A 23,490-nucleotide genomic window follows, 5' to 3' on the forward strand; every position below is an offset into this window, starting at 1 on the left:
ATTGAGGAATTTTGGTTGTAGCTCCGAGCGTTAGTTATTTCGATAACTTTCGAAGCACCTACACAAAAGCTGCAATTGTTGGAGATACGTTTGACATTCAATATATTCTTTCCTGCATCACTGCCGTTGTTTCCAGAGTACTATTTTGCTTGATCTGAAAAAAAAAAAGACACAATAAATCACTATAAGTATAGAAAATTGCCGTGTAACTGGCCGCACGAGGTAGTTTGCGCGTGTTCGCGGCCTTCTTTCACGCTTGGAAAAACACATTTAGGTAGCCCGTGTTGAGCAACAGCCAGCTGCATTGGGAGTTTTCCAAGCTGCTGTCCAATTTTCTGATTGACACTTTGCATTTATTTATAATATTTGAGAGGTTGAATAAATAACGACGACTAATTTATAAATATGCAGAATGCAAAAAATTATCACAATATCTCCTAGTCACGGCAAAGTACATTGCCTTGGTTCTTTCAAGCTACGTGCAATTTACATATTTTTAAAGTTTAGCTAAGTTTACATGGGACACCTTATATATACAGGGTGATCAAAACTAAGTTTTACGGTTTTCTTAAAATTAGGCACTGGGAATTACGTGAAGTTTACCTGTGCAAATAAGTTATGTGGCCAGGAGGACACAAAGTGAGATGATACTTGTCACGGTCTACCGGCCAATTAGCTGAAATTGAATAATAAACTTTTAGCGACTGCGGTAAGCGGGCATGTATCTATCGAAAAGTTAAGAGGCAGTCGTGATACTGGCACGTACGCGAGAACGTCGATTTGAAAGTGTTCATCGACAATTATCTTCTTGGTCTCTCTGACAGTCGACTGAGCCTGTTGTGCTAAAGCGCCGAAAGATGTTTGTGAAGGTTGGCTTAGTTGGAAGTGGACAGTCTGGGTGGCGAGCCGCGTGCTACCGCAGCGCTAATGAGGCGTCGCCACTCATCTAAGCTGTTGCAAGAACTACGTATATTTTTCTTCGGTAGAACACCTCGCCCCGGTGGAAGCAGTCACGCCAGTGCCGGTGGATCCGCACGTGTTATTTTTTTTATTGTCCTCCCAGAGGCCCCGCTGTGGCGGAAGCAGTCTAGGAGACGCCATTGAAGCTAACCCGTTGACAGGATATTGCGCCGGTGTGAGCTCAAGTCGTACAAAACGTACCGAAAAATTATCTTCCGTGATCGCTCTGACCAGCATAATACGTGCAATGTAGGCCATACCACGCAGTCACTCCTTGATTTCGCCAGCCGAGAGTGAAACGGGAACGGTTATCTTTGTCTATGCTTCCGACCCGTTGTCCGACTTAACGCCTCACGCAACAACCGCGTCATGTCAGGGAGAAGCTTCGCTCCGACCTACACTCTCGTGCATGCGTAATCATGCGAACGAAAATTAAAATTTGCAGCCGGATATCTTGGAACACGCGCACGTTAAAAAAATTCTAGCAAGTGGAAATGCGTAGAAAAAGGACTGCCTCTAACTTTTCAATACGAACATACCAGCTTTGTGTATTCTCTAAAAAGGCAATTGTGCAATTTTATTTAATTGGCCAGCAGGCAGCGATAATTATCGTGTCACTTGGTATCCCCCTGGTCACATAACTTATTTGCATGGGTGAACTTAACGTACCTCCTAGCGCCTAGTTTTAGAAAACCATAAAACTTATTTGTCACCACCCTGTATATAAGGTGTTTCGCGTAACATGAACCAAGCATTTAAAAAAAAGTGGTTAACCACAGCTGAATCAAACTAACAGCATATGGTCTTTCGTCACGTGCCAATCCTTAGAGCATCTTTTACATTCCGCTTAATTAGTTAATCAACTAAGATAACTTACGGAAAACTTTGAATATTCACTTAGGGCTAAGTGCGTTTCGTTGCGTTGTAAAAGAGGGAACTCAGAAACGCCGGATCAAATTCTTTGTAGCAACGTATACATGCTGCGTGGCGTTTTTTTTTTTTCGGTGTTTAAGGAAAGCCCGCGAAATATGAAATAAAACCACGTGACTGCGCTCGTGCGCTATCATAGTGCAGTGCTATCAACCGTACGTCGAGCCTATCGCTTATCAAAGACGACGGCGCTTCCTTTCCGTGTGCAACCGCCAAAGATGCTGACGCACCGTGAAAGCGATGCCTAGAACCGCGGCCGCTCTATTCGTCATGGTCCGCACTCACGGTTCTTTCGCACGAAGCGCGGGTGAGAGGCTGCCATACGATAGCGCATGAGTGCAGTTTTAGTTCATATTTCGCGGGCTTTCTTTAAACGCCGAAAAAAAAGAAGAAACACCAGGCAGCATGCACGTTGCCACAAATATTTGATCGGGCGTATCCGAACCCCCTTTACAAAGCAACGAAACAGACTTGGCCCTAAAGTGAATAATAAAATTTTTTTCGTAATTCATCTTAGTTAACTAAATAAGTGCAAAAGAATGCTCTTAGGAGTTCCACAGGACGACAAACCATATGCCGTTGGTTTCACTCAGCTGCCGCTGACGACTTTCTTTTTAAATCCTTGGTTCAGGTTACGCGATACATCCTATACTTTGTGCGATCGCTATTCGCTTGAACGGAATGTGGTATATTGTGTTAATAACATCTGCATATAGAAGCGCGTTGAGTCGTCAGTACCTTTGAAAGGATAGCAGCGTAAACAAGGCGCCACAGCACATTAAGTGTATGCGTTCTGATCACCAGCAATGATATATGTGAAGAGCGCTCACCATGAAAGACGGACAGGAGTAGCAGGAGACGCAGCAAGCACAGCTGCGGTGCCGGAATGGGCGGCTTACTGGTCACGGTTTTTCCAGCCACGGAAATTACTGTGCGCTCCGCGATAGGCGGAATACCGAGGATACTCGTCGTAGTAGCCGTACGGAGGATACTGACCGTAGGGGCCGGGCTGTCGGTACGGACCATACTGAGCATACGGGCCGTACTGTGGGTAGTATCCGCCACCGTAAGGCATTCCATAAAAGCCTGCCCCGACACCGGTGGGCGGTGGATAGTTTCCGTATACGCCAGGTGCAGAACTGCTGCTTGATGCCGCTGTGCTGCCAATGCCTGGTCCTGAAGTGGAGTAAGTTACTTGCTATACAGTCGGCAATTGGATTTTCTGGCAAAAAGGAAACGTTGAGAAAGAACTGAAGTTTGGTGGTTATTACGTTGGTAAACCTTGCACTTTCTAAGGATGACGTCCACGAGAAGCATGGTCAATATATGGTATAGTTAAACTCTATGACAATGTTGGCATTTTGATTACGCTAAGTGAATTAGGTACGACACAGTAAAATGAAACACTATTTTGCAAATTTCACTTTCAGAACTTTTCCCGTTCTATATTAAACCTGGTGAGCTCCGTAAAACTCATTCAAACGATGATTTAGCTATAAATTTCAAACATGGCAGGTACAATGTCTCTAGTTTAATGGTTACAATTTTTCCTTTCCTTATAAATAATTTCCCTCTGAAGAACACGTACTATGCTTGATATCTTACTCGTGCGTAGAGTGCCAATAACATATGTATGTAAGACGGTTCGGCAAGTACAAATACTGATAAGCGGCAATCACATTGACTATCATCAAAACGTATACAATTGAAAGGTTGGTTCGTTCTCAAGCTTATGTACTTGGGGCTGATTGCAGGTAAGGACAGCTGATCAAGATTATGCTTCGTGTCTTCTTGTTAAAGCAGACATTATTGCCCACATTGCAGAACGACGTAAGCACGAGGTGTGCATACGACGTACACTTTACGATCTAAGGGACAGATACGTTTCGGCCTGTTTGATCAGGAACACATAAAGAGTTTACGATCTTCTCAGCGCACACAAACGCTCTGAGTAGTGTCCATTGCCAACAATTACAAAGCGAACAATTTCGATCTAGTTGACGATGCCGAAACAAACTTCAATTGTTGATAATCACTGCAAATTCTCTGCGTATGTCTTGTTGCATGGATTTTGTGCTTTTGCATCGCACTCTACTCCAGAAATCAAGATGGCGGCGGTATTACGTATATTGAAGCAGTCCACACAGTACAATGGAATGTAGGTAGATATGCTTGGTTTTATTCCTTGATAAATGATCTTGTAAACGCTATTTGAACTAAATATGGAGCTGTCATAGTCGAGTACGCTAGGGTATTTATTATATCTTGCCGTCTTTATTTGGATTATGATTTACATACTGGGGTGTTACGGGCCAAAACCACGATATAATAATTAGGCACGCCGTAGTGGGGAACTGCGAATTAATTTTGAACCGCTGAGTTTCTTTACCGGGCACTCAATGGACGGTACAGTGTAATTTATGTATTGGGAGCAGTACCTCGAATTGCATTTCTCAGCTCACCCTTTAACGACATGATCAGATAATCATTGATGGAGGGTTGTGCAGGCACTGGGCAATGAAAGCTGTATAGAAACAAATTGACAATGCCTGATTATACTGTTGTCGCTCAAAAATTCGCACTTAATCTTGTGTGTGGCAAAGTGGTGGCTTTACCCACCGCAGTGGCGAAGCGGCCGTGGTGTTGCCCTGCTAAGCACAAGGTCGCGGCATCCAATCCCGACCGCGGCAGCTCGATTTCACTGTGGCCAAAATGCAAAAACTGCCGTTTTTTGTGCACTCGCGGCACCTCAAACATCCCCTGGTAGTCAAAATTAATCTGGAGCCCCCCACTACGGCGTGCGTCATAATCAAAACGTAGCTTTGGCGCGTAAAACCCCCACAATTCAATTAAAAGGGCTGGCTTCAGTGGTCGCTATATCCAAAGCTATAGTGTGCGTCTGGTGAACGAAAATTTCGCTGCCGCCGGGGTAATCAGAAGTAGAAAAGCATTGTCTGCTTTATTTTATCTGTTTGGTGATTAGGCCTGATGTGCGGCCAAATCTGTACTTCTCCTGGTAACATATAGTGTTTCTCAGCTAGAACACATCTAAATAGCGAATATTATTTGGATGAGCCTATATGGAATCCTACACACTGCTAAGCATAAATCAGTAGGCAGTGACATTAAAGCGCACCAATGTTTGTGGCGTTACGGGTAAGCTAAGAGAGGGATAGACTGAGCGCCAGCTCACACCTAATTTTATATCGTGAACAACGTTCCATTACAATGACTTCCTGCATGCACCAGATCCAAAAAGAGCAAATGAAGAATAGATATACGTTACGAAGCACAATATCTTACAGTCATATAAAAAAATACACACGCTCGCTCATGTAATGCAAGAAAAAGAACACTTACGGAAAGTTCACCTTTTAGAATTTAATGCCGTTCCATTAGCTCTAGTGCTGGTCTATCGCGTTTTTTTTTGTGAGAGTGCGAGTGACGCAGCGCATGCAGAAAGGCACTCGCGTGTCGTCGACGTGTGCTTGCGTAATTGTAAACGTACAAGAAGCTCAGTTATTACGCAGAAACGGGGACACAAAGCGTCGATAACTTATTAGTTGGTAGCCACTCTGCTGCGGTGGTGCGTAACTTTGTGCATTAAAGGCATTACCTCGGTTTCCTGTCTCTTAGGTGGAGTCATGCCTACTGTCGCGACTTTTCAGCGTCTCAAGCAGGGACTCACAACCATGACAAAACCAATCTAGGGAAGTGGGCTGACTCCAGCCGCAAGATTGCCAAATGAAAACTAGTCTACAACGTGTGGGCATGGTAGACGAGATACCTTTGAGCTGTGGCACCACATACATCGCCCAAACCAAACGGTTTCATAACGGCCGAACAAGCGAAGACGTCATATCAATCAATATGGAACTGTCCCACGCCTGCCGTACCACTGTGGCTCCTGCGGATGTGTCAATTAGTTTGAGGGCATTCATATTAACCGCCGAAGCCGTGGCAATACCGCACGAGAGCTAACGGAAGCGTATTGTATGAGACAAGGAGTTACTTATGCGTTTGTGTTCCTTCAATTTCACTTTAAAGAGCGAGCTTCGGTTTCTTGCTATGGCTCTGCGATGGTGTGTTGCGCGGCGTATACTTACGTTTTGTTAGCTCTCTTTGAGTATGCGCATCCAGAGAGTCAGTATATGTTTTGAAGACAGGGTCTTTGAAGACTTCAAATCAGTTTGGGTTTAGTGGGATTCAGGTTTGTGGCCTGTTCCGTCGCAGCAATTTAGGCAATTTAAGACCTTCTAGTACACATACGACGACAAAAAGGATGCCAAAATAGAGCCTCAAACAAAGCAGACTCACAAAGTCTTACGGTACAGTAATAATGTCTAATTAGCTCGAAGGAGCCGAAAAGAAACGAAGATGTGCTCGTTCAATTGCGCAAGCCTTGCACTGGAACCGGAAGCGTGGCTTTACTGAACAAAAAAAATATGAGCCAGAGAGAAAGCCAGAAAAGTAAAAGGGAAGGCAAGAATGTTAACCAGAAAAAGTATCTGGGAGGCTACCCTTTACTGGGGGAACGGAAAGGAAAACACGGACCGATACCCGACATAATGAAGCTAAAAAATGTGGGCTGCACCCGAAGGTGGTGCAGTTTAAACAACAAACCACATGGTACACTAATGTGCCCGAGAATCTCTCGTGTTTCTGCAATATCAATCGCGCTCGGCTTGCTTTGTTTTCCAACCTGAAGGTTTTTTGCGAGCTCTCAGTGTTTACGTTCATGAATTCTTCATTTACCCTTAGCATCATAAATAATGACAGCTATATAGCTGTCATTATTTATGATGCTAAGGTTAAACGAAGAGACGGACGTAAAGACTGAGAACTTGCACCAACTAGCTCAACATTGTACGATGTAATGAGCGTCATTTGGCCTCACCGTGGCCGCCAATGCTACCGCGGATACTCCCACCAATGGAGAATGTGACACCCGGACCTCCGCGGGGGCCGACGCCTTCGACTCCACCTCGTAGCTGCCCTGTCAGACTTCCCGTAGTTTTTGCGGCGAGCGTGTCCTCTCCGGCATTTCCAAGGCTAACTGTAAAGAATACATCAAGTATTGAATCATAATCATCATCATCAGCCTGGTTGAGCCCACTGCAGGGCAAAGGCCTCTGCCATACTTCTCCAACTACCCCGGTCATGTACAAATTGTGGCCATGTCGTCCCTGCAAACTTCTTAATCTCATCCACCCACCTAACGTTCTGCCGCCCCCTGCTACGCTTCCCTACCCTTGGCATGCAGTCCGTAACCCTTAATGACCATCGGTTACCTTCCCTCCGCATTACATGTCCTGCCCATGCCCCATTTCTTTTTCTTGATTTCAACTAAGATGTCATTAACTCGCGTTTGTTCCCTCACCCAATCTGCTCTTTTCTTATCCCTTAACGTTACAACCATCATTCTTCTTTCCATAGCTTGTTGCGTCGTCCTCAATTTAAGTAGAACATTTTTCGTAAGCCTCCAGCTTTCTTCCCCGTACGTGAGTACTGGTAAGACACAGCTGTCATACACTTTTCTCTTTAGGGATAATGGCAACCTGCTGTTCATGATCTGAGAATGCCTGCCAAATGCACCCCAGCCCATTCTTATTCTTCTGATTATTTCAGTCTCGTGATCCGGGTCCGCGTATTGAAGATGTCTTTTAAAACAAACGTTAATACTACAATATCACAAGAACTGCAGCAACAAACAGTGTACTTATTTAAAATACGTCTGCGCAATTAAAAGGAAAATGCAACGTATCTCACTTGGAGGGTCTCTCAAAGATCAGTGATCGTTTTCTATTACGTTGCACATTCTTTTTGGCAGCACCCAGATAAGCGAATTTGAGCTACAAGATCATGTCCTCCACGTTTTCGTAGGCGTGGTTTGCGTCGTTGCCTTAGAGTTGCGCTACTGAAGCTTCGTGTAAGGTGTGTCACAGCAGCTGAACCGTTGTGCCAAGAGCTGGCATTCAGTGCATCCTGCGCTTTGCAACCAAAATACTTATTCGTTTACTGGTAATGCCTGACTGTCCGTCATACACTACGCAGTGGACTGAACTTTACAGAGAATGAGTCACTGGGCTTACCACGTGGTACAATGGGCGACATTATATGGACTAAATTAGAAGACAACACTTTGTTTGTGTATTTATTTCAGTCGTCATCAGTTCTGGTTCTCACTTCAAGAGACAGTGTATTTCCCACTGGTCATGCATGCGAGGTAATCAAGCAAACATAGCTCTGCTATCATTTTCGAAGGCGATATGTTTAGACTCCCAATTACAGCCTAAAATTTGGCTCTAAGCTTTGTGCCAATTTGTGGACCATTTGCCCGGAGGTTACGTGCCACTCCTTGAATATGTCACGCACAAGAATGCTTTTCCTTGTGTTGTCCGCTGATAGTGTTTTATTGTCTCCCCTTATTTTTATTCTACTACGCCCCCTCCCGCATTTGGTGCCTCCTGTTTTTCATTCTGTATTACTTTTCGGTATATATGTTTTCTCTTTTACAGCCGGCAGGCACTCTGCTCATCCCGGTGGAAGTTGTCAGGTAGCTCTTTTTCTTCTCTCAGTGATATTTTTTATGCATGCAAACAGAATAACAATACAGGACGGATATATTTTATCGCACAGTGAATGGGATTGCCTCCATCATCGGGCGGTGCGGGCTACAGTCGACATCACTGCATCAAACCATTGAAGGCGCATACAAAATGTTGCAAGCGGAATAGTGGGGAAAAATGGTAGAATAAATCTCTATTTCGAAAGTGTGCCACCAGTGTGTAAAAAAAAAAGGTGCATGCGCTTGATGCTTGTCGAGAATACATGATAGATGAATGATCTTTATACCTGCGGACAAAAGGCAGGCGACAAGGTAAGTTTTCATGGTCGAGGTGCCAGTAGGTACGCTTCGGGCGAAATTCGTTGCGTAACGTGGCCGACTGCAGCAAGAAAACTGGACGTGCTACTTCCGCTCTTTATCGCAAAAAAAGAAAGAACTGTGAGAGTTAACTTTATTCAGACATTTGTTCTACCGACACAGCTGTTCTTTTCATTTGTCGAGTGGTGGGACAAGATCGATGACTTGCGCACAAAGCAACAGACGCGATATTTTTTCTTATGCTAGTGATCCAACAGGCAAAGCGCGCACTTAAATAGCTGAATTTAGCTGCCTAGCACTTCTGGTTAAGGCAGGTTTGCAAATGGGGGAGAGAAATATCTCTCAATAGCCTATGTGTTGTCGTCTTATTCACGGCGATCTTTACTTTTTTTTGTGATTCTGCTGGTACAGTAGATTGTTAATTATCGAAGTCCATGAATTCGCCACTAGTCATGCGTCCGTGGTCGTGTGTTTAAAACATTTTTCCGTTCATCTGCATATTCCGTTACGCTGATAACGATCGTTCTCCTCATCGACGTCACTATGTCGTCCATAAGTTAGCTGGTCTTTTATTCATTATATTGCTCGCTCTAGTGACCACGAAAACCCAAGAAAGCCTGTAGATATTTCACTAGACTGGCGATTCACTTTGCGTTGCCAGTAAGCCCAGGCCTGTTCGACCAAGCAATATATCATGACACAATTCTTGCAAATATGTATGACAGGTTCATAGATATCTTTAAACTACACAGACCTGCCAGGCCATAAAACAACGCATGACATTTAATGATTTCCCAGTGGAGGCACAAAAACGTAGGTTGTTGCAACGCACCAAGTGGTATAGATATGAACCGGCACAAAACGTGCGGAGGCAAGCCATGTCAGCAGTTAAAATAAAGCTTTGCCCTACCACCGCCACTACCAACTCACGCTACTGCGGTAATCTGATCTTGGGAGTTGGACAAGCCGACCCTTTTGGTATCTCGCGACAATTAGGCCTGTTAATTTGCTTAAGGTTGTGCGCAGAAATAAATTGCGGGGTGTTACGTGCCGAAACTACGAAAACTTTATCACGCAGCTTGGACGTTGTGTTGCAGATATCGAAGACGCTGGTTTAGTCCTAGCTCACTCGTTGCCGACGGAATGCAAAAATACTCGTGTACTGCAAATGGGGTACCCGTTCAAGAACTCCAGGTGGTCTAAATTACTCCGGGAGTTCCCCCACGCGGTCGTAATGAAATGGTGGTATATATATATATATATATATATATATTGAGGCTTTCTGTAGTAGGAGACACGGGTTAATATAGACCACCTGGGACCACCTGTCGGTCACGCGACGTCATGAACACGGCGATAGCTCCCCATCTGATATGACGTGTACGCACAGATTATGCATGATTGCACCGAACAACAGAAAAATAGTTATTTCTGATTCCACGCCTTTTCGCCATTAGCCCTCGGCTATTGGTAGAAAGTTTTCGGGCTGCACCCACTTCATCTGCCTGTCACGCGACGTCACCAAGCCGCGAAAACTAACCGCGTCAAAGTGACGTGTACGCGTCAAAGATGAATTAATATGCCTACCAAAAGGGATTTCTTTTCAGAATAGCTGCAGGCTGCCACGATCCGAAAGGAATAAGAGATGGCTACCACCGATCGCTCAGGCCCTGGCTACTCGCACCTGCCGGAGAGCAGGGGTTTATACGCGTATACTAAAACTTTTTGCGTGGCCGTGTAACGTTTTCGAGCATTTTCGGCACGTTTACGACCTCATTCTGCCATATATTCTTTAATGACGATACGTTTTAGCGTAATTCTTAAGCTTCCATTGCATGCCGCCGCGATTTTCGACCAGCCACCGCAGCTAAGTAAGGGAAAGCGGACCGATCGCAGACACCGGCACCACCCTCTTCATCCAGTTATCGATTTTCAGTGCCCCATCGAATCCCTCTCCACTTGAGCGTGCTCCTCGCCTCTTGTCAGCCAATTAGATAAGACAAGACGCTCAATGTAGGCAATGGTATTCGTTTTTCGAGCAATCAAAAGTTACCCCCTATGAATGAGGCGGCTGTTTGATTGGTCCGTTCAGACAACCCTGCGGGTGACCGCCCGATGCTTGCGTCGGCGGTTACGCACATTTGACGTCACCAGATAGGAATAAAAACATACTGGAATGGTTTTACGTTATAGGTCTCCTTATTTGACGGGTGTAAACGATAAAGGCTACAAATTTATGATAATATTTGACCGTTCGGAGGTTACACTTTTATATTGCGTACACAAAAACACGTTACATCATGCGAAAAAGTAAAGCCTTTACAATATGTACAAGTGCTTGCACAAATGCATGCTCGGCACTGCTATGACCGACTGGGTAATATACCTCAGCGCCGGCCTAGAGGTAAAGCACTCGCCTTGCGTGCGCAAGGTACAATCGCATGCAATATCACGTGCAACATCCTTGTTCGTGGTCGAAGGGGCTCCTGGGCTGCGCGCGGCTCTGATGTGCGAAATTGCGGTTTAATAAATACCACTAATTGAAGCTGCGTTTAGGTCTGGAACTTACCCTTCGTCTGCGCAACCGTACAGTCTTAGAGAGCCTTCGACCGCGGGCACCGGTGTTGCAGGTCATATTGCACGTGAATACACATCGGATCGCAGAGCCAACGGGAGGCCACCTATTTTTTTTAATGGGTAGAGGTGTCGCCCGCTGTAGTGCTCGGCTGCTTGTGGGGTTTTCTCATCTCGAAAAGGTGCCGCATAAATGTGCGAAGCTCCTGGACGCCTCTTGTAGAAGCACAGATGATTTTTGTTTTTTTTTCAGTATAGCATCCGCCATGGCTGTGGGTGGCAGAAGAAAGTTATCACCGGCTACCAACCGCTAAAATTCGTACATGGGCGCTTCCGCCCATGTTCTTGGTTACTGCTGGACCTCGACGCTTGGAAAGCAAACACATTTGTTAAAGTTATTGGCATTGGACGGGCAGACACTTCTTTTTTTCTGTGGAAGCCCACAAGGTGGAGGAAGGTACTACATACCCTACTACACCGCTGCCGATTCCTGGCAGTGCACTATCGCTCACCAGAGACGATGAGAAGCACGGGAGTGCGTATATTGCGGGAATGGCGAGAACGCTTCCACTTTTTTCTGGAAGGCTTCGCACGTTAACGCCACTTTCTCGACCAGGAAAGCGATTCGGCCACATCTCCCCTACTGCAATTTATAGTGAACGCGGTAATACATATCTAACCCTAGGCAGCACATACAATACCTATGTAGTTCACTTGTAAGCTACATTGCTGTAGTAAACTCAAATGTGTTAGCAGGTGTAACACCCGTTTAGAAAGGTGTTGGTCGTGTAAACCCACAAGAAAGGGTGTTCTCATCTAAGCACTCTTCCCTAGGGGGTGAGGATGTGTTGGTATAAACACCCTCTGCTTTGGGTGTTTTTGAACACCCACGAAGAGTGTCACCCGTGAGAGAAATCACTTACACCCTTATGGTATTTAATTCTTTTTTTTGGTAGGATGCGTACGTATAATTGTAGTTTGGGGTTAAGGGGGGACGCAGTATTGGCTAAGAATTACTGATAAGCGGTTGAAGCATACTTGAAAGACCACGCGGCTAAAGAAAAGACTCTAGTTTACTGTGTGATTTACGTACTGAAATAAGTGCCTTGACTACTAAGGTAACGGACTTGGTCTTAAAAAAATGACAGTCTTGAAAATCACTCTCGTAGAAACAATCTCATAATACACGGTATTTCTGAAGCAATGAATGAAAACGCTACCACCCTGATGACTGCAGTTTCATCTGTGTTTACTGAGCACCTGAAGACTAGCTGCCCTCATATTGAGCGCTGCCACAGGCTCGGTAGAGCACGCACTGGGTACATTCGTCCCGTCATTCTAAAACTTTCTAACTTCAGCGACAGAACCGAGGTTCTTAGGAACGTCTCAAAACTCAAGGGCTCAAATTTCGTCATTAAAGAAGATTTCTCTTCTAGGGGTTCGGTTAATTCGGAAAAATATCTGGGACGCATCAGCCTCTTTTCGGGACAGCGGTTCTCTTGTGAAGTTGAGATATGATCATGCTTTCATTAACAAGGTTCGTTATAACTGGGATGACAGTTCAAACTCATTAGTAATGGCACCCGCTCAACGTGTTTCTTCTGAGTCTGGCCGTTTGACTTCCGTTCCATCCACTTCCTAAATTCATCCTGGCCGTTTTGAGAACCTTGTTGTCTTAAATATAAGCGCTCATAGTATTGTTAAGAAATTTCCTGACTTATTGTCCCTTATATCTATTCATTCCCCCCATGTTATCGGCATCACAGAGACTTGGCTGCACAATGGTATTTACGAATCTGAGTTCACTCCCCCCGGTTTTGTTTCCGTGCGCTAAGACAGGATTTGCGGTACTGGTGGTGGCGTGGCACTGCTTATCCGGTCGGATCTACGATTCTCAGTGTTGCATTCTCCTCCAGAAACAGAATCCGTGTGGTGTAAAATTTACCTTCATAATCGGTGTATTGTGATTAGTGTTATATATTGTCCCCCCGTCTCTACTCTTGATGTTCTTCATGCTGTTGCAAATTTCGTGAGCGAGATTAACATTGCTTCGTCGAGTTTTATCTGTATGGGTGACTTCAACGCCCCTGGCATCCACTGGCCATCATTGTCTGTAGTCGGTCGCGACACAGCTATTTGTAAAGAACTAATAAACATTTCCTTGTCCTTTGGTATCATCCAGGTTGTTCCTAGTGCAACCAGATTAAATTCCGTCCTTGACGTAGTTTTTTTAAGCGCTAACATAGCCGAACGGGACTTTCCTTGCGAGGTAATTGATGGTATTTCAGACCATAAAGGCGTTTTAGTGTCACTCTCCTGTCCAATTTCTAAATCCCTCTACACGTTTACTAGTTTCCCTGATTTTACTCGTGCGGACGACAACTCCATTACTGATGTCTTATCATTTCGATACGTTTAGTGCACTTGCAGACAACCAGGACGTCAACTGCCTTGCTAATTACTTTGAGCGTCTTGTCAAATCATGTATCGAACGTTTTGTGCCCATTAAAACTAAGAAAAGAAATTCTAACATTCCATGGATGACTCGTGATATCTTGCATTTGTCCCGTCGCGTTCGAAGGTTAAGGCGTTCCAGAAGAGGCGCTGGTCCCATGGCGTTGGATAGATATGTTAAGGCAAAGAATGAACTCAATCTTAAGTTGCAAAATGCCAAGGATTTCTTTTTTCGCGTTCGCCTGCACAATTTGTTAAGAACTTACCCACGAAAATTTTGGTCTTCTATTTTACCTCGCGATGCTTCATCCACTTCCTTCGGAATAGGTAATGACGTCATCAACGACCCGGCGGCGATATCCGATACTTTCAACAGGTATTTTCAATCCGTGTTTGTTTCCGATAGCAACTTCATCCCGACACTTACCAATACAGTTGCTTCTGAAGCAATCAGTGACGTTGAGATAAACTGCGAAGGCATCCTCAACCTTATATTGAACCTGGATGTTAAGAAATGCACCGGTCCGGACGGGATACACAACGCGTTACTTGTTCGTTATTCGTTGTGGTCATCAAAATATCTGTCAGTCATATTCAAAAAGTCCTTATCATCCTCTACTGTACCTTCTTCATGGAAGTTAGTCAAAGTGCTCCCTCTTTATAAATCAGGAGATGAGCAGTATTTGTTGAACTACAGACCAATTTCACTGACGTCACAGTCATGCAAAATGTTGGAACACATTATTCATAAGCACATCACACTCTTTCTGGAATCAAATAATTTACTTTCTAACATGCAACATGGGTTTAGGCGCGGTTTTAGCACGTTAACGCAGCTAGTTGAGTTCACGCATGACATTTCCTTTAACCTTGATGTAGGCAACCAGGTTGATGCCATTTGCATAGATTTCTCGAAGGCATTTGACACCGTTTTGCATTCTAAACCTATTGTTAAACTTAATGCTGTACTGAATAATCCTTATTTATTTAACTGGATTTTAAGCTTTCTCTCATTTCTCTCCCAGTTCGTCTCTTACAGTTCGACTGACTCCGCTACTGTTGATGTGACATCAGCTGTGCCCCAAGGCTCCGTCCTTGGGCCGCTTCTTTTTTTATTATAGATAAACGATTTGCCACTTCACTGCTCTTCTAACATCCGTCTCTATGCTGATGACTGCGTTCTATATGAAGTGATTAAATCTTCTAATGATCATTATCGCCTTCAAGAGTCGTTTTCTAGATTTTGCGATTGGTGTAACACTTGGCAAATGAACATTAATTTCAATAAAACCGTTCTGATGTCATTCTGCAACAGATCTTCCCCCTCCCTTTTCAGTTACTCGTTCAATGGCCGTGCTGTAGATAAGGTTTCTGAGTATAAGTATCTTGGTGTCATTTTTACGCATAACGTGTCATGGTCCAAACACATTGATTACATATGCAGTAAAGCACTAAAAAAATTAGATTACTTGAGGTGAACGCTAACCCGATCTCCTAAAGACACAAAGTTACTAATGTATAAATCTCTAATCCGCCCTGTTCTTGATTATGCATCTGTAGTTTGGAGCCCGCATAAGCAGTTCAAGATTAATGAACTAGAAGCTATACAGAAAGAGCTGTGCGATTAATATGTCATCGTTACGATCGCGACTTTTCGCCCTCTTCAACAATTTCTTCCTTGAACCTAAACACGCTCTCTTCTCGTCGCCATGTCGAATCATTAAATTTCTTGCATTGCATTGTCAATTCTTTAGTTAGGCTCTCAAATGATAATTACATTTACTTCGCGCCGGGATCATGAACGAGAAGACATCATGACCTAAACTTGATACCCTACTACGCACGTACTAACATGTTCAAATTCAGCTTTTTTCCCCCGCTCATTCGAAGACTGGAATTCATTACCTGGGTCCATTCGCTCATGCTCATCCCAAATTTTTGCAACCGCCATCCCAGATGCATAATGGTGCTCACCCATGTCTAGCATCATTTGTATAACTTCTTGTGTATTTTTCTTTCATTTTCTTTCATCAGTGCTCTTTTTGTAAAAGTGTTCACTTGTGTTTATTTGTGTATTTTCCTTTCATCAGTGCTCTTTAAAAGTGTTAACTTGTGTCTACCGCTGTATACTCCAATGTATTTTCTGTACCTTTTCTTAACCCACTCCTGCTATAGCGCAAATTGGGCTGCAGTATGTATAAATAAATAAATAAATAAATAAATAAATAAATAAATAAATAAATAAATAAATAAATAAATAAATAAATAAATAAATAAATGAATTTGAATAATTCTATACTACTGCGACGCAATACCAGTAGAGGCCAAGTAAGGCAAATCTCCAGCGTGGCTAATAGTATTCTTTTTCGGTAGTACAATATTTCCTAAACTTCATTTCGTCGTAGTTACTCAGACTAAGCTGGAGCGATTATTTTCCGATAAAAATACTACAGATCATTCTGGAGTTTTACGTTGTAGTGGAGAAGGGATCGGCATCGTGACAGTGCACCATTTGCAGGAGAAAGTTTCTCACAAATGCTCAATGTGCGAGTGCGTATAAAAAATAATGCCAGGTATCGGCATGGTAGTAGTGACGGTGAAGAAAACAGCAGCAATACTGTGAATAACTTTTTATTGGCCGCACCTTGTGCGGTAGGAAAGCAAGTTACACTCAAAGCACAACGATAGCGGGGAACACAGTCAGCGATCGTCGAAATCTGCAGCCGTATTCTGTAGCGCTTCGGTTTTCAAAGAATTCGCTTTGCGAGCAGCGATTGCTCGCCGCCTGGGTGACGCTATCGCCTCGGGGCGCGCGCTTATTAAAATGACGTCACGCACATGGTAATCATGCGGAAACCGAAACCGTTGTCTCGTACCAAGCGGTGTAGCACGAGATGCTTCGGTGGGATACGAAGGCGCAGTGTGCCGTGTGCAAAGCCCTTGCGTGCTGCGTGCACGGGCGAGATCGGCCTTCAGAGCAAAATGGCGGAGATGATGATGCTTGTGGCGTCTGTATTAGTGCTTAGTAGGGGTGGACCAACTGAAATTTGGGGGTGGGCCCACTTAGATTTGGGAATGGGACAGCTTAGATTTCGGGGTGGGCGAAGCTGAACTTTGTGGATGGGCCAATTTAAGGTTGGGGGTATGCTCACGCACACTTAGACAACGCCAGTGGAGTCTTCGCAAGCCATGTAAGCGTACGACGTACTACCAAACGGCATGAATGAGTCAACCGCAGTAAACAAAATAAGCCAGATCACTCACCGCCAGTATGTCATACACATGTTTCATAGTGAAAAACAAACCTCATCAATAGCAGGAACTAAATATATTTATTTACCAAGAAGGGGTTCCTAGTTTGCGGTATCCCCGCTTGGTTTGTGACGTTCACTTCAATATTAGAAAAGAGCGCACCGATTGGAGTCTGTCCTTCCTTTCGTTCTCATTACGTCAGCGGACCGGCCCAATATGACGCCGCCGCCAAACTGAATTCTTGGGAAACTGAATCGTTAAAGAATACAGCTCCTGATCTGCGTGTCAAGCGCGTCGGCTGTTGTACATTCCTGATCGAAGGTTTCAGTTTCATCGCTGGTACCCACGTGATTTCCAGAAACTATGGCACAATTCGTGTCGCGCATGCAGTCTGATTGTAAAGGTTCGACGAGGACATACCCTACGTATAAAATCAACGATAACATTCGCGTAAGTTATAAATCACGCAGGCGCATCTTGCGCTGAGCGATAATTTTTAGCTCTAAGCGGGTGAAAGGCAGTCCCCTAGAAAAGGACATATAAGCACACGTGTCAGTGTCGTATGCTGCAGAACCTCAATGGTTTCGCCTTCATGCATTACCGTATTACTTATGATGTTCGCCGGTCTATTCTTCGTATTGAAGGTGACTGCATATGTTTTTTCCTACTTCATTTTCATTCTGTTAGATTGGGAGCATGTGGAAAACGTTAGTAGAACGTCATTTCATTGTGGTAATACAGTGAAATATTATAAACATTGTGTTATACAGTGAAATTGGTATAATTCTGCAAAATACATTTTTGGGGTCAATACGCTTCATTTTTTCTTTTCGCGTACAAAGCTCCAGAAGAGCAATGTATTTTCATACTGTTATTCTGATCGCGTTTACAGATGAAACTTAATAATACGACTGGAGAAGTGGGCTTTCACTGGCATTTCTAACGCTCGTAGCTTTGTATTCCAGCGTAATAGCTTAAATAACATTCCAACGATCCACGAACAGCCCGTTAAGACCCGACGACACTGTAGGAAAAGCGCATGCGGCACGCCGCCGCTCAATTGATTGAAGAGACAGCGACTTCTTTTTTTAACTTACACAAAAACGTTTTGCGGACATTGCAACGAAGAAAGTGCGGCGCGAATTGACGAGCTATTTCAACATTACTTAGTGAAGTGTGTTGACTTTGGTTTGTGTGGCGTCGAGTGATGCTGCTCTGCAAGACGTGTTATCCGGAGCGGTATCGCTCGACGACAAACTAATCTTTGCTATTCAGTTTGCCACCCAGTATGCCTATGTTTATGCTTTTTCTAGGCCACTTGTATAATGCGATATTCGGATAATACGTTTTACTGTCCGGTTTGTGGGAAGATTATATCAACGGTATTCAACTGTAAGAATCGTCCGGCCGTGAGCACACATTATAAACTTTACTGACTTGTCAACACATTCAATATAACCATCGACTAAGAGTGGGACAACAATGCTCCCTCGGGGCGCACCTCTTGGGAAAGCAACAAAATATGATTGATGAAATACATACTTATATATATTAAATATTATATATATTATATGTATTAAACGTGGTGGTTTGTTGGTGCGCAATTTTTCATCGCCATCGTGGTTAAAGTAGCGTTGACGGCCCAAATAAAATGTACATATTGTAGCACTCTTCAATGAAGCACACTAAATACACTGGTTTATTGTGGGCGAACTTGTGCCCGGAAACTCAATATTAAGCATTCACACACTTTAAAAGAAGAGTTAACAGGAGCCTATTCCACAGTCAACCGCGTCTCTCCGCCGAACGCACTTTTCACGCGTCCCGAAGTCCAAGAGCCACGCCGTGGCTTCTCATTGGACGGCAGACTCGGGCGCTGCCGTGAGCGCGTGCACGGGAGACACGCACTGTATCGCCATGTGCGAGGCGTTGCTGGCGCTCTTCTATAGGCGATGCGACGAGTAATGGGTTTTAGCGATGAGACGCTTGGAAAGGTGCCTCACGAGAGTGCCCGTGACTGGCATGTGGAGAGCTCTCTGCGGCATTAGTCTGCCTTCGAAAACGCATCGTCCCGATGCGTATGAAACAAATGTATCTATATATGTGTTTTCATTGCCTGTCGTAGTAAGGCTTCATGCGAACTACGTGTACGACCTCCGCATGGATGTGCCGCTTTGATCGCTATTGCTCATGAGGGATGACTTCGTAATTCAGGTCACCTACTCGGCGAATGACTTCGTAAGGTCCAAAGTATCGGCGAAGAAGTTTTTCACATAGCCCGCGACGACGCACTGGTGTCCATACCCACACTTTGTCGCCCGGGTGGTACCGAACTTCTCTGCGGCTTAGGTTGTAGTAGCTTGCGTCCCTACGTTGTTGCTGGCGGATACGGAACCGTGCCAACTGCCGGGCTTCTTCAGCTCGTTGTAGGAAGTCGTCGACGTCGTACGGGTTGTTGTTGTCATCATCTACCGGCAACATAGCATCTAGTGTGGTTGTTACTGTGCAGCCATAGACCAGTTGAAATGGAGTGACCTGGGTTGTCTCCTGTAGTGCCGTATGATAGGCGAAAGTGGCGTAAGGCAAGATTGCGTCCCATGTCTTATGTTCGAGGTCGACATACATGGACAGCATATCGGCCAGGCTTCGGTTTAGACGTTCCGTCAGGCCGTTTGTTTGGGGATGGTATGCAGTGCTTTTTCTGTGACTGGTGTGAGTCATCTTCATCAAACATTGCATCAAATCAGCTGTGAAGGCCACTCCTCGATCGGTAATTACGACCATTGGTGCACCATGTCGCAGTACTATGTTACAAACGAAGAAATTTGCAACTTCAACTGCCGTTCCTCGCTCAAGGCAGCCAGTTTCAGCATATCGCGTTAACTAGTTCGTCGCTACTACGATCCATCTCTTCCCTGACGATGATGTTGGGAACGGGCCAAGAAGATCCATTCCAACTTGTTGAAATGGAGTCTTTGTGGGTCTGTGGGTTGAAGAAGGCCGGCCGGTTTCACGGGTGGTGTTTTGCGCCTTAGACATTCGCAACAGGTCTTCACGTAATGCTGCACCGACGCTAAGAATTTAGGCCGGAAGTATCTGAGATGAATTCTGGCGAACGTCCCGCTGACACCTAAGTGACCCGACGATGGTTCATCATGGCAAGCTTCCAAAATTTCTGGTCGCATGGCTGACGGTACGACGAGTAAGAATTTTTCCTGGTTGCGTTGAAAGTTTCTCTTGTAGAGCGCATTATCTCGGAGGCAAAATGTCGATAAACCTCTCACAAACATGCGTGGAACTTGGACGTCGTATCCTTCGAAGTGTTTGATGAATGGGAGCAATTCGGTGTCGGCCCGTTGACGCTCGGCGATTTCCGAAGCTGTCATCGCTGTAAGAAACGGGAAATCTTCTTCTTCTGAAGGAGTCGACTCAACTGGTGAGCGGGACAAGCAGTCAGCATTGCTATGTTTTCTTCCAGACCTGTACACGACAGTAATGTCGTATTCTTGGAGCCTGAAGCTCCACCTCGCAAGTCGTCCAGATGGGTCTTTTAGGTTTGCCAGCCAGCAAAGAGAATGGTGATCGCTGACTGCACGGAACGGCCTGCCGTAAAGGTATGGTAGAAACTTGCTGATGGCCCATATGACAGCCAAACACTCCTTTTCTGTCGCAGAGTAATTTGTTTTAGCTTTCGAGAGAGTGCGGCTAGCATACGCTATGACTTTCTCTTCCCCATTTTGCCACTGAACTAAAACCGCGCCAAGACCGAGATTGCTTGCATCTGTGTGGACTTCTGCGTGCGCTGTCTCGTCGAAGTGGGCGAGGATCGGTGGGGCTTGCAATCCTTCCTTTAGTTCATTGAACGCAACCTCTTGTTCAGTATTCGGCCTCTGCGCAGCGCAGAGGCCGAATGGAAGCGCTTTGAACTGATACAGGCCGTCTGGGGTTACGAAAGCAGTTTTTTCACGGTCTCTTTCGTCTACTTCAATTTGCCAATATCCGCTCTTGAGATCTAATGAAGAGAAAAATTTTGCATGTCGTAGGCGATCCAACGTGTCATCGATGCGGGGAAGGGGGTATACATCCCGCCTCGTCACACTGTTCAATTTCCGGTAATCAACACGGAATCTCAATGTATTGTCCTTCTTTCTCACAAGGACTACGGGCGACGCCCACGGGCTGTTTGATGGCTGAATGACATCGTCCTCAAGCATCTCTTGCACCTGACTCTTTATGATCTCTCGTTCAACCGGTGACACTCGGTACGGATGTTGGTATACTGGCCTGGTCGCTTCGTCTGTTATTATACGGTGTTTAACAATTGGTGTGCGCCGTACCTTTGACGAGGTGGAGAAACATTCTGCGAATTCATTTATAAGGTCTTCCATCATTTCTTTCTGGGCTGGCGTCAGACTTTGGTTGATCGCAACTGATGTTACGGCGTCATGCATAGTTTGGACAGCAGGCGGCCTTGACGCTAAGCTACATACATCTGTGACCGCAGTAGCGCTGTGCAGGAAGGCGATGGCTATATTCTTCGCGACGAGCTGAAATTCACTTCCGCAGTTTGTCAGCAATACATCAGCACACCCATCGCGTAGTTGAACAATTCCTCGTGCTACGCAAATACCTTTTTTCAACAGTAGCTCGACGTTGGCCTCCGCTATACCTTCCGAGTCGTCGAATGCTTCGTTTCTTACGCGAACCAGCATGCTGCATAGTGGTGGCACGGTTATGTCATCGTCGGTAACCCGCAAGGCAACGTGTTCTAGCTCCTCCGACTCTTGCATGTCTATAGCCTGCTTCGTAGAAAATGACACGCTAGAATTCTGCAGGTTGATTATGGCACCATTTGTTAGGAGATAGTCCATTCCGAGTATTACATCCTTCGAACATTCTGGTAGCACGACAAAATCAGCGACGTAAGAAAAACCCCGAATTCCGATTCTAGCTGTACATCTACCCAGGTACGTAATGAGGCGCCCACCAGCCGTGCGTATCTGGGGTCCACTCCATGGCATCAAAACTTTTTTTAATTCCTTGGTGAGTGCATATCTTACGACAGAATAATCGGCACCTGTGTCGAATAATGCACTCAATTCATGACCGTCTATTGTAATGCGCAAGTCTGAAGAAATTCTCTGTTCACTTATGTTATTCATCCGCTTCTGTTCATCGCGGCTGCTCGGTAAACTTGACGGAGGATCTTTGCTTTTTCGAACGTCAGCGGCCTCGCCTCCATAGGTCGCTCGCTTCAGTTTTCCGGACGTGGGCTCAGTGAACGACGCCTTGGTGAAATCGAGGATGGCCGTGGAATTGGTGATCGGCAGCGTGCAGACGTTGGTGATTGGGACTGGTGTGGGTATCTAGCAGCCGGATCCTGTTGTCGGGTCAAGTTGTCCTGAATTTCGATGGGCCTTTCGCCATTACGGGGACAAGGCGCATTTATCGTAAAGCCGCGAAGACCTGCTCGGCGATATGGGCACATTCTGTAAAGGTGTCAAGCTTCCCCGCAGTGGAAACAGAGTGGCGTCTGGTCGGGTGCACGCCACACGTCACTTTTTCGTGGCCTCAGCTCCGCTAGAAGGGGTCCACTGCGCAGAGTCGGCTGGCGGCTGCTGGGGGTCGCGAATGCAGAACTATGCCTGGTCGGTTGACATAACACATCAGCGTACGTTGGCACGCGACGTACGGGTGGTGTTTGGTCATCATGAACAGGTGGTTCCTCACGTCTTGGCTGCAGAATGGCGTGGCGAACTTCATCTCGAATGACGGCGGCGAGAGTTGAAACTGTCGGCGTGGCTTCCGGTAGCTGCAGCTTTCGAAGCTCCTCCTTTACGATTGATCTCACCAGTTCCCTTAGTGCTTCGGTGTTACTGCCTGGACCTGCTGACAGGATAGCGACCGGTGCGCTGGTGACATCACGATTGTAGTGATGGGCACGCTGCTGCAGCGCCTTCTTTATGGTTGTCTCTTCGGTGCGAGACTCAGCAACACTGTGTGGTGGGTTGCGGATGAGTCCTGCACACAGCTCCTGCTTAACTCCACGCATCAGATGGCGCAATTTCTTCTCTTCGGTCATGTTTGGATCCGCGCGCGTGAAGAGACGGGACATGTCCTCGATATACATGCCCACACTCTCGTTAGTGCGCTGGTTTCTGGCTTGTAGAGCGTGCTCTGCCTTCTCTCGCCGATCGGTGCTGGCATACGTGGCAAGCAGCTGTCGCCGAAATTCTTCCCATGAAGATAGCGTCGCTTCATGATTGACGTACCACGCCCTCGCTGACTCTTCTAACGCGAAGTACACGTTGCGAAGCTTCCGTGTCTCGTCCCAGCCGTTGAAATCTGCCAGTCGCTCGAAGTGCTCTAACCAGTCTTCCACATCTTCGAACGTATCGCTGTGGAAGGACTCGGGCGTGCGTGGTGGGTACACG

At 45.5% G+C, this 23,490-nt stretch overlaps 1 protein-coding gene across 2 annotated transcripts; it reads right to left on the reverse strand.

Annotated features, from left to right (window-relative positions):
- On the reverse strand, positions 1-8,865 carry LOC142591208 (uncharacterized). 2 transcript variants are annotated; one of them, XM_075703569.1, is made up of 4 exons: positions 8,746-8,865; positions 6,845-6,946; positions 2,721-3,066; positions 1-154 (listed from the first exon to the last, which is right to left on the reverse strand). In XM_075703569.1, the coding sequence occupies exons 1-3, from the start codon at positions 8,780-8,782 to the stop codon at positions 2,786-2,788; spliced, it is 420 nt and encodes a 139-aa protein (XP_075559684.1). In that variant the 5' UTR covers positions 8,783-8,865; the 3' UTR covers positions 1-154; positions 2,721-2,785. The 2 variants fall into 2 exon arrangements, with proteins under 2 accessions (XP_075559684.1, XP_075559683.1); XM_075703568.1 differs by having other exon boundaries at positions 6,788-6,946.
- Between the last annotated feature and the right edge of the window lie 14,625 nt (positions 8,866-23,490).

This window comes from Dermacentor variabilis, chromosome 8 (genome assembly GCF_050947875.1).
Source record: "Dermacentor variabilis isolate Ectoservices chromosome 8, ASM5094787v1, whole genome shotgun sequence".
NCBI lineage: Eukaryota > Metazoa > Arthropoda > Arachnida > Ixodida > Ixodidae > Dermacentor > Dermacentor variabilis.